Source organism: Ranitomeya variabilis, chromosome 2, assembly GCF_051348905.1.
Source record: "Ranitomeya variabilis isolate aRanVar5 chromosome 2, aRanVar5.hap1, whole genome shotgun sequence".
NCBI classification, from domain to species: domain Eukaryota; kingdom Metazoa; phylum Chordata; class Amphibia; order Anura; family Dendrobatidae; genus Ranitomeya; species Ranitomeya variabilis.
In genome coordinates, this window is record NC_135233.1 from 338,826,118 (window position 1) to 338,841,831 (window position 15,714).

Here is a 15,714-nt window from a genome sequence, read left to right on the forward strand (position 1 = left end):
CTATGAGGCGACAGAGTAAAGGAGATTTTTGTGTACTCACCGTAAAATATCTTTCTTTTAGCCTCTAATTGGGGGACACAGCTCCCACCCTGTTGCCCTTTCGGGGCCGTTGTTACTGTTAAGTTCTCATATTGTTTTCTTGAGTTCGTACATAGCTGCCTTCTTATAGGCATGGTTATGTTATTCATGTTACGTTGCTCATGCTTTTGCACAATACTGGAGAAGGCTGACGCCGTCCAGGGGCGTATACTGCAGAGGAGCCGCCATGGTTAATCTTTTTCAGATTATGCATTGTCGCCTCCTAGTGGACAGCAGCATAACACCTATGGTCCTGTGTCCCCCAATTAGAGGCTAAGAGAAAGAGATTTTACGGTGAGCAAAAATCTCCTTTTTCATCATCTGAAATTTGTAAAAGTGCTTGTAGAAACAGAGTTACAATTTACCACTTACTAAGGCTGGTTTCACACTTGCGTTTTGATCTGCAGCGTTCGTAAAAAAAAACCCGCAGGTGGTGAAAAAACGCATGTAAACGCGTGCAAACGCTGCGTTTTTGCATGCAGTAAAAAAAGCGGCGTTTTGACGCGTTTACATGCGTTTTTCCTGCGTTTGCGTTTTGAAACGCATGCTGAGAAGTGTGTGACAGCTGCCAATCATCAAAATCAACTAGAAAACCCACTATTAATAGAATTAGCTAGGGTTAAGGTTAGGGTTAGAGTTTGGATCCCTAGGGTTAGTGTTAGGGGTAGGGTTAGGGTTTGGATCCCTAGGGTTAGGGTTAGGGGTAGCTTTTTATTAGAAGAATGTCCTGGTCACCAGGTCACTGATAAGCCACCCCCCACCATCAAGGTGATAAAGGGATCCAAACCCTAACCCTAGGGATCCAAACCCTAACCCTAGGGATCCAAACCCTAACCCTAGGGATCCAAACCCTAACCCTAGGGATCCAAACCCTACCCCTAACCCTAACCCTAGGGATCCAAACCCTAACCCTAACCCTAGGGATCCAAACCCTACCCCTAACCCTAGGGATCTAAACCCTAACCCTAGGGATCCATAGGGATTGGCTATTATGTTGACCTGGAGACCAGGACATTCTTCTAATAAAAAGCTTTGTTCAATGTGGACACCCCAAGATATACGGTATTGCTATAGAGTACTAAAAATATAAACTCGGAGAGTATTCACTGTCATATTGTTAGGGGTAGGGTTAGGGTTAAGGTTTGGATCCCTAGGGTTAGGGGTAGGGGTAGGGTTAGGGGTAGGGTTAGGGTTAGGATCCCTTTATCACCCTGATGGTGGGGGGTGGCTTATCAGGGTGTATTCTTGTTTTTTTCTTTAAAAACGCATGCGTTTAAAACGCAAGCAAACGCTTGTACGCAAAAACGCATGCGTTTCCATAGACATCAATGTGTTTTTTGACGCAAATCAAACGCAAATAAACACATGCGTTTTTTTGCGGCAAAAAAACGCCTCTGAAAATTACTACATGTTGAATAACGCATGCAGCAAAAAAACGCATGCGTCGTTAAACGCGGCCAAACGCGGCCAAAAAAACCGCATGCGTTTTTAACCCCTTCGTGCCATGCGCCGTACTAGTACGGCGCTGCCGGCACTGCATTAGTGCCAGCCGCAGTACTAGTACGGTGCATCGATCACCGCGGTCTCGCGCTGAGCGCCGCGGTGATCGGGTGCGGGTGTCAGCTGTATATGACAGCTGACACCCCGCAGCAATGCCCACGATCGGCGCTATCGCCGATCGCGGGCATTTAACCCCTCTGATGCCGCTGTCAATAGTGACAGCGGCATAGAGGGGGATCGCGCAGGGACGGGGGCTCCCTGCGCTCTCCCACCGGAGCAGCGCGATGAGATCGCGCTGCTCCGGTGACCTGGAAGGAGTCCCCGGATCCAAGATGGCCGCGGGACTCCTTCCGGGTCATGAGATGACCCTGCTTGCCGGCGCCTGCTGAGAATTCCTCATAGCGGGCGCCGGCAAGCCTCTGTAACGTGCCTTTAAGATCGGTGATCTGACAGAGTGCTGTGCACACTGTCAGATCACCGATCTGTGATGTCCCCCCCTGGGACAAAGTAAAAAAGTTAAAAAAAGAAATGTCCACATGTGTAAAAAAAAAAATTCCTAAATAAAGAAAAAAAAAAAAAAATATTCCCATAAATACATTTATTTATCTAAATAAAAAAAATATCACACAATAAAAGTACACATATTTAGTATCGCCGCGTCCGTAACGACCCCACCTATAAAACTATATTACTAGTTAACCCGTTCAGTGAACACCGTAAAAAAAAAAAAGAGGCAAAAAACAACGCTTTATTCTCATACCGCCAAACAAAAAGTGGAAGCCGCCATACAGCATCATCAGCAGAAAAATAAAAAAGTTATAGCTCTCAGAATAAAGCGATGCAAAAACAATTATTTTTTTATATAAAATAGTTTTTATTGTGTAAAAGCGCCAAAACATAAAAAAATTACATAAATGAGGTATCGCTGTAATCGTACTGACCTGAAGAATAAAACTGTTTTATCAATTTTACCACACGTGGAATGGTATAAACGCCCCCCCACTAAAAGAATTTCAGAAATTGCTGTTTTTTGTTCATTCCGCCTCCCAAAAATCGGAATAAAAAGCGATCAAAAAATGTCATGTGCCCGAAAATGGTACCAATAAAAACGTCAACTAGTCCTGCAAAAAACAAGATCTCACATGACTCTGTGGGCCAAAATATGGATAAATTACACAGGTCAACAAAAAAAAATTTTTTTTCTGGTGTCCAAAATATTTTAATGAATTTGGGGTATTTTTGGGGTGCTGATTCTGAATATGCTATCAGTTTTGCCAGATTGGCTCAAGTTTTTGACATTTTTGGTATCTTATTTATAGCACTTGTTGGTAAATGCGACGCATCATCTCATTAATTTCTTTGGATTAGTACTTGAACTGAGCAGTTCTCAATATAGTTTTGTGTTAATTAGTGTTCTAAAAGTTTGTTCATAGCTTGATTTTTGCACTAACTTTATGTTGTTGTCTGTTTTCCAGTGAAAAGCATGAACTCATCAAGAAGAAGTTGTCTTAACGATCCAGACTCATTCTGTTACATTTGTGGTGAATACACACTGCCAAAACATAGAAGAAACATAACAGACTTCGTAAAAAAAGTGTATTTTGCCTATTTTGGGGTTATGCTTGGGGACCAAGACAAGTTTTGGGCACCACACATAGTGTGCAAAGCATGTATCGAATTATTACGAAAATGGAGCAAAGGACAAAGAAAAAGCTTCAAATTTGGTGTTCCAATGGTGTGGAGAGAGCCAAAAAATCATCATGATGACTGTTATTTCTGTGCAGTGCAAGTGCAAGGATTCAATAAGCATAAGAAACGAAAATGGGAGTAACATGGAATCTGCAAGAAGGCCTGTCCCTCATTGTGAAGATGTGCCCCGTACCTGTGTTTACCATAAATAACAGTCATCATGATGATTTTTTGGCTCTCTCCACACCATTGGAACACCAAATTTGAAGCTTTTTCTTTGTCCTTTGCTCCATTTTCGTAATAATTCGATACATGCTTTACACACTGTGTGTGGTGCCCAAAACTTGTCTTGGTCCCCAAGCATAACCCCAAAATAGGCAAAATACACTTTTTTTACGAAGTCTGTTATGTTTCTTCTATGTTTTGGCAGTGTGTATTCACCACAAATGTAACAGAATGAGTCTGGATCGTTAAGACAACTTCTTCTTGATGAGTTCATGCTTTTCACTGGAAATCCGACAACAACATAAAGTTAGTGCAAAAATCAAGCTATGAACAAACTTTTAGAACACTAATTAACACAAAACTATATTGAGAACTGCTCAGTTCAAGTACTAATCCAAAGAAATTAATGAGATGATGCGTCGCATTTACCAACAAGTGCTATAAATAAGATACCAAAAATGTCAAAAACTTGAGCCAATCTGGCAAAACTGATGACATATTCAGAATCAGCACCCCAAAAATACCCTAAATTCGATGAAATATCTTTGGCACCAAAAATGCTGTTGACCAGTGTTATAGCTCTCAAAATGTGGTGATGCAAAAACTATTTTTTGCAATAAAAAGCGTCTTTTAGTGTGTGATGGCTGCCAACCATAAAAATCCGCCCAAAAAACGCTATAAAAGTAAATCAAATCCCCCTTCATCACCCCCTTAGTTAGGGAAAAATAATAAAATTTTAAATATATTTATTTCCATTTTCCCGTGGCTACTTTCACACTAGCGTCGGTACGGGGCCGTCGCGCTGCGTCGGCCCGACGTACCGACGCATACTGTGCAAGCGCCGCACAACGGGGGCAGCGGATGCTGTTTTTCCACGCATCCGCTGCCCCATTGTGAGGTGCGGGGAGGTGGGGGCGGAGTTCCAGCCGCGCATGCGCGGTCGGAAATGGTGGACCGTTGGCACAAAAAAAGTTACATGTAAAGTTTTTTGCTGTCGGCGGTCCGCCACAACACGACGCAACCGTCGCATGACGGTTGCGACATGTGTCAATGCGTCGCTAATGTTAGTCTATGGGGAAAAACGCATCCTGCAGATGACATTCGCATACGTTCGCATTGCGACGTATGCAAAAAAACGCTAGTGTGAAAGTAGCGCTAGGGTTAGGACTAGGGTTAGGGCTAGGGTTAGGGCTGGGGTTAGGGTTGGGGTTAGGGTTTCAGTTAGAATTGGGGAGTTTTCACTGTTTAGGCACATCAGGGGCTCTCCAAACGCGACATGGCGTCCGATCTCAATTCCAGCCAATTCTGCTTTGAAAAACTAAAACAGTGCTCCTTCCCTTCCGAGTTCTCCTGTGCGCCCAAACAGTGGTTTCCCCCAACATATGGGGTATCAGCTTTCTCAGGACAAGTTGGACAACAACTTTTGCGGTCCAATTTGTCCTGTTACCCTTGGGAAAATAAAAACGGGGCTAAAATATCAGTTTCGTGGAAAAAAAAATGTTTTTTATTTTCACGGCTCTGCGTGATAAACTGTAGTGAAACAAATGTTAGTTCAAAGTTCTCACAACACATCTAGATAAGTTCCCTGGGGGGTCTAGTTTCCAATATGGGGTCACTTGTGGGGGGTTTCTACTGTTTAGGTACATCAGGGGCTCTGCAAATGCAACATGACACCTGCAGACCAATCCATCTAAGTCTGCAATTCAAACGGCGCTCTTTCCCTTCCGAGCTCTGCCGTGCGCCCAAACAGTGGTTCCCCCCCATATATAGGGTATCATCGTACTCAGGACAAATTGGACAACAACTTTTGTTGTCTAATTTCTCCTGTTACCCTTGGGAAAATAAAAACGTGGGGGCTAAAATATCATTTTCGTGGAAAAAAATATATTTTTTATTTTTGCGGCTCTGCGTTATAAACTGTAGTGAAACACTTGTTGGTTCAAAGTTCTCACAACACATCTAGATAAGTTCCCTGGGGGGTCTAGTTTCCAATATGGGGTCACTTGTGGGGGGTTTCTACTGTTTAGGTACATCAGGGGCTCTGCAAATGCAACATGACACCTGCAGACCAATCCATCTAAGTCTGCATTTCAAACGGCGTTCCTTCCCTTCCGAGCTCTGCCGTGCGCCCAAACAGTGGTTCCCCCCAATGTATGGGGTATCAGCGTACTCAGGACAAATTGGACAATAACTTTTGTGGTCCAATTTCTCTTGTTACCCTTGGGGAAAAAAAATTGCGGGCTAAAACATCATTTTGTGGAAAGAAAAAATTATTTTTTAATTTTCACAGCGCTACATTCTAAACTTTAGTGAAACAATTGGGGGTTAAAAGTGCTCACCACACATCTAGATAAGTTCCTTAGGTGGTCTTCTTTTCAAAATGGTGTCACTTGTGGGGGTTTCCACTGTTTAGGCACGTCAGGGGCTCTCCAAACACGACATGGGTTCCGATCTCAATTCCAGCCAATTTTGCATTGAAAAGTCAAATGGCGCTCCTTCCCTTCCGCGCTCTGCCATGCGCTCAAACAGTGGTTTATCCCCATATATGAAGTATCAGCGTACTCAGGACAAATTGCACAACAACTTTTGGGGTCCAATTTCTCCTGTTACCCTTGGAAAAATAAAAAATTTGGGGCAAAAAGATCATTCTTTGTGAAAATTAATATGAATTTTTTTTTACGGCTCTACATTATAAACTTCTGTGACGCACTTGGAGGTTCAAAGTGCTCACCACACATCTAGATTAGTTCCTTAGAGGGTCTACTTTCCAAAATGGTGTCACTTGTGGAGGTTTCCACTGTTTAGGCACATCAGGGGCTCTCCAATCGCGACATGGGTTCCGATCTCAATTCCAGCAAATCTTGCATTGAAAAGTCAAATGGCGCTCCTTCCCTTCCGAGCTCTGCCATGTGCCCAATCAATGGTTTACCCCAACATGTGGGGTATCGGCGTACTCAGGACAAATTGTACAACGACTTTTTTGGTCCAATTTCTCCTGTTACCCTTGGTAAAATAAAACAAATTGGATCTGAAGTAAAAATTTTGTGAAAAAAAAGTTAAATGTTCAATTTTTTTTAAACATTCCAAAAATTCCTGTGAAGCACCTGAAGGGTTAATAAACTTTTTGAATGTGGTTTTGAGTACCTTGAGGGGTGCAGTTTTTAGAATGGTGTCACTTTTGGGCATTTTCTGTCATATAGACCCCTCAAAGTCACTTCAAGTGTGAGGTGGTCCGTAAAAAAATGGTTTTGCAAATTTTGTTGCAAAAATGAGAAATCGCTGGTCAACTTTTAACCCTTATAACTCCCTAACAAAAATAAATTATGTTTCCAAAATTGTGCTGATGTAAAGCAGACATGTGGGAAATGTTGTTTATTAACTATATTATGAGATATTACTCTCTAATTTAAGGGCATAAAAACTAAAAGTTTGAAAATTGCTAAATTTTCATAATTTTCGACAAATTTTAGTTTTTTTCACAAATAAATGCAAGTCATATCGAAGAAGTTTTACCACTATCATGAAGTACAATATGTCACGAGAAAACAATGTCAGAATCACCAGGATCCGTTGAAGCGTTTTAGAGTTATGACCTCATAAAGTGACAGTGGTCAGAATTCTAAAAATTGGCCCTGTCACTTAGGTGAAAACAGGCTTCGGGGTGAAGGGGTTAATGTTAAACATAGGGGAAAAAAAACGCATGCGTTTTTTTCGGTAAAAACGCTGCAGATCAAAACGCAAGTGTGAAACCAGCCTAACCCCTTCACCCCAGACCATTTTCCCTTTATCTTTTTTTTTTTTTTGCTCCCCTTTTTCCCAGAGCCATATCTTATTTATTTTTCTATCAATATGGCCATGTGAGGGCTTATTTTTGGCAGGACGAAATGTACGTTTGAACAACACCATTGATGTTACCATAAAATCTACTGGGGAACGGGGGGAAAACTCCAAGTGCTGTGAAATTGCAAAAAAAAGTGTAATTTTACTTTTTATTTTTTTACCATGTTCACTAAATGCTAAAACTGACCTGCCATTATGATATTATGATTCTCCAGGTCATCATGAGTTTGTAGGTACCAAATATGCATAGGTTTTTTTTTATTTAAGTGGTGAAAAAAAATCCAAAGTTTGTTTAAAAAAAAATAAATAAATAAAAATAAAAAATGACTCTGGGGCTGGTTGAGGGCTTATTTTTTGTGTACCGAGCTGACGTTTTTGTTACTATTTAGGTGTAGATACAATGTTTGATCGCCTCTTTATTTAATTCTATTACTATGTTGCGGCGACCAAAAAATGTAATTCTTTTATTTATTCTTTTGTAATTATTTTTTTTCTGGCTACACAGTTTACTGATCATATTAATTCTTTTTAAATTTTGATGCAATTCTGAATGCAGCGATACCAAATGTGTATATTTTTTTTACATATTGTTTGGTTTTATTTTGAACTAGCTGAAGAGCCCAGCGTTGCCCGGGCATAGTAACTAACTGTGGTTAGTTATAACAAATTATAATGATTATCCTCCATCCCATAGTCCCGTGCCCATATACCAATCCTACATCCTCCATCCCACAGTTCCGAGCCCATGTACCCATTATGACATCATCTTCGCCATGGCAACCTATTATGACCTCATCGTCGCCAATGCAGCCTATTATGACCTCATCGTCACGATGGCAACTATTATGACATAACCGTCACCATTACAACCTATTATGACATCGTCGCCATGGCAACCATTATGACATAACCGTCACCATTGAAGCCTATTATGATATTGTCGCCATGGCAGTCATTATGACATCATCTTCGCCATGGCAACCATTATGATATCATCATCGATACACATGTTTTTATATAAATAGATGGATAGGGCAAAGGGGGGTGACTTTCCCCAAGAGAGATCTTAACCCCTTACTCCCATATGGCGTATTATCCCGTCAACGTGACCTGGGACTTAATTCCCAGTGACGGGATAGTACGTCATTAACCGCCGGCACACTGCGATCAAACATGATCGCAGCGTTTCGGGAGCATAGGGAAGCATCGTGCAGGTAGGGGGCTCTCTGCGGGCTTCCCTGAGACCTTCGGTACAAGGCGATGTGCTCACCTTGTACTGAGCGTCTCCTCCCTGCAGACCCCGGATCCAAAATGGCCGCGGGGCTGCATCCGGGTCCTGCAGGGAGGTGGCTTACCAAGCGCCTACTCAGAGCAGGCGCTGGTAAGCCAGGAGCAATGCACGTCAGATCGCCGATCTGACATAGTGCATTGCAAAGTGTCAGATCAGCGATCTGACCTTATAACATGATGCCCCCCCTGGGGCAATGTTATAAAGTAAAAAAATATATATTCAGATGTGTAGTTAAAAAAAAAAAAAAAAAAACCTAAATAAAGAAAAAAAATATATATCTATAGTTCCCATAAATACATTCCTTTATCTAAATAAAAGAAAAAAAAAACAATTAAAGTACACATATTCAGTATCGCCGTGTCCGTAACAACCCCACCTATAAAACGGTCCCACTAGTTAACCCCTTCAGTGAACCCCGTAAAAAGAGGCAAAAAATAACGCTTTATTATCATACCGCCGAACAAAAAGTGGAATAACACGCGATCAAAAACATATAAATAACCATGGTACCTCTGAAAACGTCATCTTGTCTTGCAAAAAACGAGCCGCCATATAGCGTCATCCGCGAAAAAATAAAAAAGTTATAGTTCTCAGAATAAAGCGATGCAAAAATAATTATTTTATCTATAAAGGAGTTTATCGTATAAAAGCGCCAAGACATAAAAAAAAGATATAAATGTATCGCTGTAATCGTACTGACCCGAAGAATAAAACTGCTTTATCCATTTTACCAAACGTAGAACGGTATAAACGCCCCCCACCCAAAAGAAATTCATGAATAGCTGTTTTTTGGTCATACTGCCTCACAAAAATCGGAATAAAAAGCGATCAAAAAATGTCACGTGCCCGAAAATGTTACCAATAAAAACGTCAACTCGTCCCACAAAAAACAAGACCTCACATGACTCTGTGGACCAAAATCTGGAAAAATTATAGCTCACAAAATGTGGTAACGCAAAAAAATATTTTTTGCAATAAAAAGCATCTGTGTGTGACAGCTGCCAATCATAAAAATCCGCTAAAAAACCCGCTATAAAAGTAAATCAAACCCCCTTCATCACCTCTTAGTTAGGGAAAAATAAAAAATTTAAAAAGTGTTTATTTCCATTTTCCCATTAGGGCTAGGGTTAGAGTTGGTGCTAGGGTTAGGGCTAGGATTAGGGTTGGGGCTAGGGTTATGGTTTGGATTAAATTTACAGTTTGGGTTTGGGTTAGGGGTGTGTTTGAGTTAGGGGTGTGGTTGGGATTAGGGGTGTGTTTGGGTTAGGGTTTCAGTTAGAATTGGGGGGTTTCCACTGTTTAGGCACATCAGGGCTCTCCAAATGTGGCATAGCGTCCGATCTCAATTCCAGCCAATTCTGCGTTGAAAAAGTTAAACAGTGCTCCTCCCCTTCCGAGCTCTCCCGTGCGCCCAAGCAGGGGTTTACCCCAACATATGGGGTATCGGCATACTCAGGACAAATTGGACAACAACTTCTGGGGTTCAATTTCTCGTTACCCTTGGGAAAATAAAAATTTTGGGGGGCTAAAAAACCATTTTTGTGGGAAAAAATTATTTTTTATTTTCACAGCTCTGCATTATTAACTGTAGTGAAACACTTGGGGGTTCAAAGTTCTCACAACACATCTAGGTAAGTTCTTTGGGGGTCTAGTTTCCAATATGGGGTCACTTGTGGGGGGTTTCTACTGTTTAGGTACATCAGGGGCTCTGCAAATGAAACGTGATGCCTGCAGACCAATCCATCTAAGTCTGCATTCCAAATGGTGCTCCTTCCCTTCCGAGCTCTGCCATGCGCCCAAACGGTGGTTACCCCCCACATATGGGGTAACATCGTACTCAGGACAAATTACACAACAACTTTTGGGGTCCAATTTCTCCTGTTACCCTTGGGAAAATACAAAACTGGGTGCTAAAATATAATTTTTGTGGAAAAAAAATAATTTTTATTTTCACGGCTCTGCGTTATAAACTGTAGTGAAACACTTGGGGGTTCAAAGCTCTCACAACACATCTATATAAGATCCTTAGGGGGTCTACTTTCCAAAATGGTGTCACTTGTGGGGGGTTTCATTGTTTAGGCACATCAGGGGCTCTCCAAACGCAACATGGCGTCCCATTTCAATTCCAGCCAATTTTACATTGAAAAGTCAAATGGCGCTCCTTCCCTTCCGAGCTCTGCCATGTAACCAAACAGTGGTTTACACCCACATATGGGGTATCAGTGTACACAGGACAAATTGCACAACAATGTTTGGGGTACAATTTCTTCTGGTACCCTTGGGAAAATAAAAAATTGTGGGCGAAAAGTTCATTTTTGTTAAAAAATATTTTTTTTTATTTTTACGGCTCTACATTATAAACTTCTGTGAAGCACTTGATGGGTCAAAGTGCTCACCACACATCTAGATAAGTTCCTTAGTGGGTCTACTTTCCAAAATGGTGTCCCTTTTGGGGGTTTCAATGTTTAGGCACATTAATGGCTCTCCAAACGCAATATGGCGTCCCATCTCTATTCCAGCCAATTTAGCATTGAAAAGTCAAACGGCGCTCCTTCCCTTCCGAGCTCTGCCATGCGCCCAAACAGTGGTTTACCCCCACATATGGGGTATCTGGGTACTCAGGACAAATTGTACAGCGACTTTTGGGGTCCATTTTCTCCTGTTACCCTTGGTAAAATAAAACAAATTGGAGCTGAAGTAAATTGTTTGTGAAAAAAAGTTAAATGTTCATTTTTTTTTTTTTTTTTTTTAAACAATCCAAAAATTCCTGTGAAACACCTGAACGGTTAATAAACTTCTTGAATGTGGTTTTGAGTACCTTGAGGGGTGCAGTTTTTAGAATGGTGTCACACTTGGTTATTTTCTATCTTATAGACCCCTCAAAATGACTTCAAATGTGGTCCCTAAAAAAAAAATGGTGTTGTAAAAATGAGGAATTGCTTGTCAACTTTTAACCCTTATAACTCCCTAACAAAAAAAATTTGTTTCCAAAATTATGCTGCTGTAAAGTAGACATGTGGGAAATGTTACTTAAGTATTTTGTGTGACATGTCTCTGTGATTTAAGGGCATAAAAATTCGAAGTTGGAAAATTGCAACATTTTCCAAGTTTTTGCCAAATTTCCTTTTTTTTCACAAATAAACAAAGGAAATATCAAAGAAATTTTACCACTATCATGAAGTACAATATGTCTCAAGAAAACCATGTCAGAATCACTGGGATCCATTGAAGCGTTCCAGAGTTATAACTCATAAAGGGACAGTGGTCAGAATTGTAAAAATTGGCCCGTTCATTAACGTGCAAACCACCCTCGGGGCTTAAGTGGTTAAGACAATCCCTTCTCTGGGAATAAATCTGAAAATGAGGAAAAAGAAAATGCAATACAGGTTTTATTGTCTTATCATAAAATCTAATTGTTTTACAATGTAGGGAGGAGATGTCATTCATGAAGGCTTTTAAGATTTCTTTTATGGCAATTGCTTCTTGGGATACAGCTGTAAATTATACTGAAATCCAGCAACTGTGAAGTCTCTGGGACGATTTCTAAATTATTTATACAGAAATTGTATTTAGTTTCGCGGATGTCCTTAGTGGATGTCCAGATTGGCACGGTCTTCAAAAAATAGAAACAAACCTTCAGAAATACTGAAAAATACTTATGGCCGTCTGCCACCGACCAGATTAAATTGTTTAACTCCATAATTGAATCCAGCATTAGTGCTTTGGAGAAAACCTTGTTACTCCCAATTGTTGGCCATGATTTTTGCTGTCTTATAGATCTGTTAAGTTCTGGTTCCTGGCTGTAGGTTATGTGTCCTGGCGTACCCCGGACTTAATCATCTCAAGCCAGAAACGAGCGCAGAATATAGCGTGGATTGTAGTTTAGAGTGCGTTCAACATTCATAAAGTACTCACAAAAAGTTTGGGATATTTGGCTTTCGGGCAAAATTTTAGAATGAACGTAAAATGCCCTCTAACCTTTTCAGATGAACTTAATGTGACCGTCTATAAACTTTTGGATGCACATGTCCAACTGTTCAGTGTTTCAGTACTTTTTGTACAACTCGCTGTTCTCTAACAAGGAGCTTAATGGCAAAATTCACAACAGGTGTTTGATCCATTAATCGGCTGATACATTTTTGAGTGTTGAAATGGTATTAAACAGAATCTGTCACCCCCCCCCCCTTTTAAGCTACTACTATTGGCATTGCGGTAATAGAATGGTTACAATAGTCCTACCTTTATGCCTCATAGCTGCGGTCTAGTTGTTCAGAAATAGTTTTCATCTTTTAGGTTAATTATTACTTCCAGGCTCCAGGGCGTGCGGTGCCTAGAAGAAAACTCTGCCTCATGCCTTCATTATCATAGCACCCCCCTCCCATGCACGTCACCATGCAATGTGATGTTCAGTTGTGGTGCCGGAATCTCGCGCCTTCGCCCTACACTCCACCCTTCTATGGGCAGTGTCTTCTGCGCAGGCGTTCACTGCGACTTCTGCTCCAGTGACCTCCGGCAATAAGATGCTCTCTCCACTCCCTCCTTGCATAGTCATCGTTAGTACCTATACCGCCGCCCATGGGCAGAAAAGGTATCCATAACCGCGCAAGTGCAGGACGCAGGTGCGAGATTCCAGCACCACAACTGCATGGCTCTGTGATGTGCATAGGACGGTGCTGCTATGATAACGAATACAGGAGGCAGAGATTTCTTCCAGGCAGCGCACACCCCAGAGCCGGGAAGAAATCATTAACATAAAGATTAAAAGGCTCTTAACTCTGTACACCAGAACTTCAGTGGCCAACCCGAGTGGGACGCCATGCCTCAGCAGACAGTAACTCCACGTGTGACCAGCAGGAGACGTCGTTGTCGAGCTGTAATTGATGCTCAAGGCCACATGACAAGTTATTGAGACATTGACATTTTTTGGGGGTATTCTCACCACTTGTTGGCTTTTGTTTCAATAAATAGTTTGAGATGAGGAAATCACCACTACGTGCTGCTACTTAAATGTCCGATTGGCATGATAAAATAACACAGGAGCTGGAACTTTGTACGTTTTTCATTAATTTTGCCCGAAAGCCAAATATCCCTAACATGTCACTCCTCTTCATTATCCACATTAAAATCTGAAATGAGAAATGACATTGTGAAATCTGCACCTCTGATCACTTGCCCTGCAGAAAATCCCTCCAGTGGATGAGAATTGTTTCCTTCTTGTCCACAGGGGTAATACTATATTCTGCCGGGTTACGGAGTGCAAATCCATACAGTTACTGAGCAGCGTTTCCTCCCCGGGTGGTCTCAGTCCGGACACTTATCTGTAGTCTGCATTTGTATGTCATCAGTCATTGTGTTTGCTGAGAAAATTCTGTTTTGCCTTGGGGCTTGTTCGCACGCTGCATTTTTTTTCAAGAGTTAAAAAAAAAAGCTTCCCCAAAAACGCATTCTACCATACCAACAAAATGAATGAGATTATTATTTTTTTTAATCCCCCGCATACTCTGCCTACTTTTTCATTGCGGATTTGAACAATCATTGAATTTCTTAAAATCTGCAGCTTGTCAGTCATTTCAGTTTTTGCAACTTTTTTTATTTTTTTGTTCAATTCAAATGACTTAAAAAAAAAACGAAAAAAAAAAAACAAACACACAAATTCATCAAAATGCTTTAAAAAAAAAAAGCAAAAGCACTAATTTTACTCAGCGTTTTTCCTGCCAACAATTGACTATTCACAGTGGATTTTTCGGCACCAAAACCTAAACCTGTGCGCATGTTCTTAAGAGTACACTTCTACGGAGCATATTCCTACCCGCGGACTCGCGCACAGAATATCTATGACCATAACGGCATATTATGGATGAACTTTCCTGAAATCGCATTGACTTGTCACTGAGAAAATCCAGAGTGTAAATTTGACCGCTGCAACTTTAAGCTTCCGATATTGCTGCGGATTTCACCTTTTTTGTTTCCTGCAAAGGGTAAAAGCTGCTCGCTTTCTGCTGCGGAAATGTCTTGTGGGATGGACAACTGTAGTGGTGGATAACGCGTCACCGCAAGACCAAAAGAGTTCTTGTCTGATGTTTGGATAATACCATGTTGAGGTTAAGCCAGAAGTTGATGGATTATGATGAGTGCAAAAATGTGCCGGATTTCCTGTGTAATCACCAATTCTGTCCGATATGTGTAAAAATATCAGATTTTTTTTTCCCCTAGCCTAAGCTCAGCATGGCAAAATGCAGGCGTAATGTAGAAAACTTTCTGGAGGCATGTAAGAGACTGGGCGTTCCACAAGTGAGTTGTATACGTTACCTTCCTACCTACACGTGGCGGATGTTCTCAGGTTTGTAGTAAATCATCTCTTCCTCTTGTCTCTTCCAGGACAGGCTGTGTTTACCCCACCATATCTTGGAAGAGAGGGGACTGGTGAAAGTTGGGGTCACCGTCCAAGCACTATTAGAACTTCCCTTATTGAGAACTTCCCAGCTTTCGTCAGTGTGACCTGCTGTGGAGAGCCATGGATGACGAGCACGGACCTTCTTCAGGCTCATCCTAAAGCCTCAGTGGTGGATGTACTGGCAAGACTTGTCCTGAGTGACGTTAGCCCTGACATGTGAACTGCGCACAGCTACTGTCCCCTCACTCAATATACTGAATTACGGTGAAGGGTGTTTTTTTTTTAAATATATTTAATTTCTCAACCTGTTTTTATTGATGTTTTTACTTGTGAAATACCACTGACTGCACATCTGTGAATGCCTGTGCGTGTGGATGTGAATGTGTTTTCATAGACCCAGAGCCGGGCAAGCTTTATTAACATGGACAATGCAAAAGTCAAGAAATCAATCCATCAAAGAGGTGATACCCAGCCTCGCTTTCACCAGTCACTGGCGGAGGCACGTCACTTTTTGGGTGTCGAGATTCGCAAGGATTGGATAAGCATCAGATGGGAGCTATTGAGAATTATTATTATTATTATTTTTATTTTTTTTAACTGCCCTAAGCTTTTTGCCAACTTCCTCTTCCAAAAATCAAAATTGTCTGCTGGACGACCCTTTTAGAGAGGTCAAGATGGTCTTGATTCTTGGCACCGT

At 41.3% G+C, this 15,714-nt stretch overlaps 1 protein-coding gene across 3 annotated transcripts in view; it reads left to right on the plus strand.

Moving 5' to 3' along the window:
• LRCH2 (leucine rich repeats and calponin homology domain containing 2) overlaps positions 1–15,319 on the plus strand; it is a 111,067-nt gene extending 95,748 nt beyond the window's left edge. For 2 of the 3 annotated variants that reach the window (XM_077285383.1, XM_077285384.1), the window contains 2 exons: positions 14,837–14,914; positions 15,002–15,253. In XM_077285383.1, the coding sequence (XP_077141498.1) occupies positions 14,837–14,914; positions 15,002–15,121 (198 nt within the window). In that variant the 3' untranslated portion in view covers positions 15,122–15,253. Of the gene's footprint in view, positions 1–14,836; positions 14,915–15,001 lie in introns of all 3 variants that reach the window. The other variant, XM_077285385.1, reaches the window with a different exon arrangement.
• The last annotated feature ends 395 nt before the right edge of the window (positions 15,320–15,714 follow it).